The sequence below is a fragment of the Phaethon lepturus genome, unplaced genomic scaffold (genome assembly GCF_000687285.1).
Source record: "Phaethon lepturus isolate BGI_N335 unplaced genomic scaffold, ASM68728v1 scaffold12460, whole genome shotgun sequence".
Classification (NCBI taxonomy): domain Eukaryota; kingdom Metazoa; phylum Chordata; class Aves; order Phaethontiformes; family Phaethontidae; genus Phaethon; species Phaethon lepturus.
In genome coordinates this window covers 4867-8704 of record NW_010511242.1, presented here as the reverse complement: position 1 = coordinate 8704, position 3838 = coordinate 4867, and the positions used below count along the sequence as shown (strand labels likewise).

Sequence of the window (3838 nt, the reverse complement as noted above, 5' to 3'; positions counted from 1 at the left end):
TGTTCTCTAACTCTTGAATAAAAATGAGAGCTAGCTATATTGAGCAAGTTACATTTCTCATTCTTTCTAAAGGTACTTAAGATCATAGTAGGCTTTTAAAATTCTTCACACAAGGGCATGCTGTTTTTTTGTAGTGGTTTACCAGCAAGGCATGCAAAACATGGGTGCAGACACAGCGGTTTGAAATACACAAATGTGTCTCCCACCACTGTGTCTTTTTATCTTTTCCTTGTGAACACTGACAAGATTTTGTTTGCATTTGACCCGTGCACACTTTAGGGTTTTCTGCATCTGAATCCTGCACCCACAAAAATTATTGCTAAAAAAATACAAATTGCTATGCCCTCCATGTGTGTAGCTTGTTTTTTGTGTCAGGTCTTCCCAAACTTACCAGACAACAGATGCCTGCCAATTCTCAGTGGCTCTCATAAACTTCATGTATGAATCTTTTTCAGTCTTTCACCTGAAAATATTACCTGGGCAGTATAATTCTGCAGAGCATTTGCTGGCTGCTGCTGTATCTTGGTCCACAGTTTGGGAATGACCTTTGTATTCTACATGCCCTGAGTCTTCCGCCTCACTGGTGTTTGGTGAAGCCTTTTCAGGTGGTCCTTGTATTCATTCTCCCATCTGTTTACTTGCTTGAAGATGACCAGTTTAATTCTTCTCCCATATTTCCTTTTTTTTCTTTAAAGTCAAAAGCACATTGAATTCTCTGAGACACTTAGGTTTTATTATGCATTCAACCCATGTAGTGCTCAGGAATTTTCTTATGTTCTATTTTCTAATATAATACCTGTGGTGAAGGGCTGCTGGAGTTCCTGTAAGACTTGAACGAATTGACACACATTGGGCATTCAAGAAATAGGCAGGTTTTAAAGAAACCTGAAGAAAGAACATAAAGAAACCAAGCTGCAGTTAAAATAACACAATATTAATGATGTAAAGGGAAACTTCAAGAGACGGAGCTACTCATAAAACGTTTCAACCACCATTTCCTGTAGGGGACATTTAAATAGAAAAGACTGTGTGGTAATTTACAATGTCCAGTTAATAGCAGCAGCTATGACAAGACACCTGTTAGCTCTCCTATTCTCTCTAGTTGCTGTTATCCTACCCCCGAGATGGAAGTACCCCTCTAAGGATAAAAATATCCAAATTTCCACTTCCTCTGGGTAACATGTAACATTGCACTTCTGTTGCATTTCAGATGGCTGCACGGACATTATCGGAGGACACGTCGTGCGTCCTCATTCCTGGCCTTGTATGGCTGCTATCCAGACAAAGAACATCACTGTATGTGGAGGAGCTCTTGTGGAAAAGCAATGGGTTTTGACAGCAGCGCATTGTGAGTAAGTATCTTACACGGGGGCAATTTTAACACTTCATTGTGGTGGGGCATGGCATGCCAGCCTGTAAATAAAGAAAAATGGTTACTGATGTCTTAAGAACTGCTAAAAGCTGCAGGTGTCTCAGTTAAATTGATCTAAGAACTTGTCATTCTGTGTTGTTTTGTAAACTACTGATCTGCAGATCTGCATTGTGTACAGTTACCTTCATTAGTCTGATGCTGCCGATGTTGCAGGATGCAGACTGTGCTGATAAAAGACCCAATTCATTATTTATGCATCTGAAACAGCAATATCTTAGAGACAGGGATATATTCCAAAGTGCTTTAAACAAGTCTTACCAGTGTGCCTGAGACTAAGCATCAAAACACCCCAAGAGATGAAGTTGAATTAGATGAAAACACTATTCCTCCCATTTTAATTGATTTGGGCTCACAAAAATGGAATGTTAGTTATGACTATGACAAGGAGCCTTGTCCTTTTGACAAGTCAAGTGTGAGCACAAGCATCCATTTCCCAGGTGGGCTACCCCAAGGCTGGCATAGCTGTTGAACAGCTGGCTTAGGGTAAGGAGGACATCTACTGTTCACCTTAGGAAGTAAAATGCCCGTGTTTTTGCTAAAATATTCTCCAAATAATAAATTTTAGTTCTCCATTTTTTGTTCTGTACTTTGAGTAACTAAAAGCAAATTACAATAAACTTGTGCGAACCTGACCTCCTCAAACTCAGTGTGGGCAGCTCAGCCAGACTTCTTCTGTCAGTTAGTCTGAAATAGTGGACACAGCTCCTTCTTGCTAAGTGAATTGGACTTCCACACTTCTTCAGCTGAATCAGGTTTGGTTGCGTTTTTTGTAAGGGTAGAAACATTCACATCTAGCATGTGCTGTTTTGGACATTTACAAAACAAAAGCCAAGTCTTCCTCTTTGGAATTAAGGGATTTTTTGATGGGAGCTGGAGTCTCTCACTCTTCAGTCAACAGGTTAGAGATATCCACTTAGTTATGGTTATAAAAATTCAGATTTGGGAGCTATTCAGTGGAAAGGGCACTGGTTGTCTCTGGTCCTGTGAAGAGGACAGCTCTGGTCACTGGTTTGGTTTTCTAGCAAGCACATGGGTTTGGGCTGACTTTGAGACTTTGTCACTGGGGCAAAGTGAAACAACATCTATCTGGTCTCCTTCTCCTGTCCTGTGTGATGATGCCCATGCAAAGCCCACCCACCCATGTGCTATGTCTAGACTATTCTTAGCAGGTGCAATTGCAGTGCATGTAAGCCTTCCTAACTAATGAATATCATGTGATAATCACTTCTGAAATAATTTTTGTCTTAGACAATATAGCATTAATCTGGCAACATGAATTTCTTTATGGCCTGCAAACAACCTGTCAGAGACACGGATGAGGTTGCACTGGGGTTTTTTTTGGTTGTTTTCTTTTTCCCCCCAAGCTTCTCTGTACGCACAGTGGACAATTGCCTGGGCTTTCTGCAAGTCCAGCAATTACACCTCTGTTGGGGATGATACATGAAAGAGTACCAGGGTGGAGTTTTGTTTATATCATTCTCACTGTGTAATTGTGCTTTGTAGATAAAAAGAGAATTTTTTAGGGTCCAGCACTGCCTTTGCAGGTATTTTCGTAAGTGAACGTTCACACACAAGTAAACAAATTGTATCTTTCAGTGAGACATGCAGCTGAAATGAAGAAAATTTTTTTTTTTTGTTTGGAATGATAAAGTCTTTGTTCTGGCTTGAATAAGTTGTCCTGTGTATAGTGAGGTTGCGTTCTGAAGATGAAGCACAGGAAAGCAGCAGTATGTCTTCTGGCAATGTCATCTTACTGGGCTGCATTCATTTTAGCAGAGCAAAATGAAGAAAGACAAACTCTAATAAATAAATTTCTGATGATACTCAGGGAGCTTGGAGGAGAGAGAGAATTATGAGTTGTTTAACTCTTATTGTTTATTAGCAGGAACTGGACATATAACTCCTCTGGGTTTTAGCAGTCTCCCTTTTTAATATTCACTGTAGGGGTGTCTTGAGTTAGGCAACACCCATCCTTCTTCCTTAATGGGCTGAATCCTGTGTTTAGTGAAGTTAAGGACAAAACTTTTATTAATTTTAAAAATGTCCACTTTAGCAGAGCACTTACCTGTATACCTAAAGCTCAGAATGAGTATTGAGTATCAATGTGTGTAGTGACATCCCACTGATGTCAACAAGACAATCTACATGCTATTGATCAGGCATGTTTCAGTCCTTTGCAGGATTAGGTCAGAAGTCCAAAGGAGACCATCAAAAATTAAAGGCATCAGCACCAGCAGTCCTTGTGCAAGGAACTCTCCTTGAAATGCCAGTAGGTTTTTTAATGAAATTCATTACAAACTGTAAATCCCTGAAGGTCAGCTGTCACACCACTATTTCACCAAACTAATTTACAGTAAAGAAATTTTACTTTGTAGAGGAAAATACGAGCTCATGTCAAAACATAGA

At 39.9% G+C, this 3838-nt stretch overlaps 1 protein-coding gene across 1 annotated transcript in view; it reads left to right on the top strand.

The window, feature by feature from the left end:
- Positions 1-1065: 1065 nt before the first annotated feature.
- Positions 1066-3838, top strand: part of LOC104617908 (granzyme A-like) — a 6637-nt gene continuing 3864 nt past the window's right edge. The window contains exons 1-2 of the mRNA XM_010283351.1: positions 1066-1126; positions 1211-1352. Coding sequence (XP_010281653.1) covers positions 1066-1126; positions 1211-1352 — 203 coding nt within the window. The remainder of the gene's footprint in view (positions 1127-1210; positions 1353-3838) is intronic.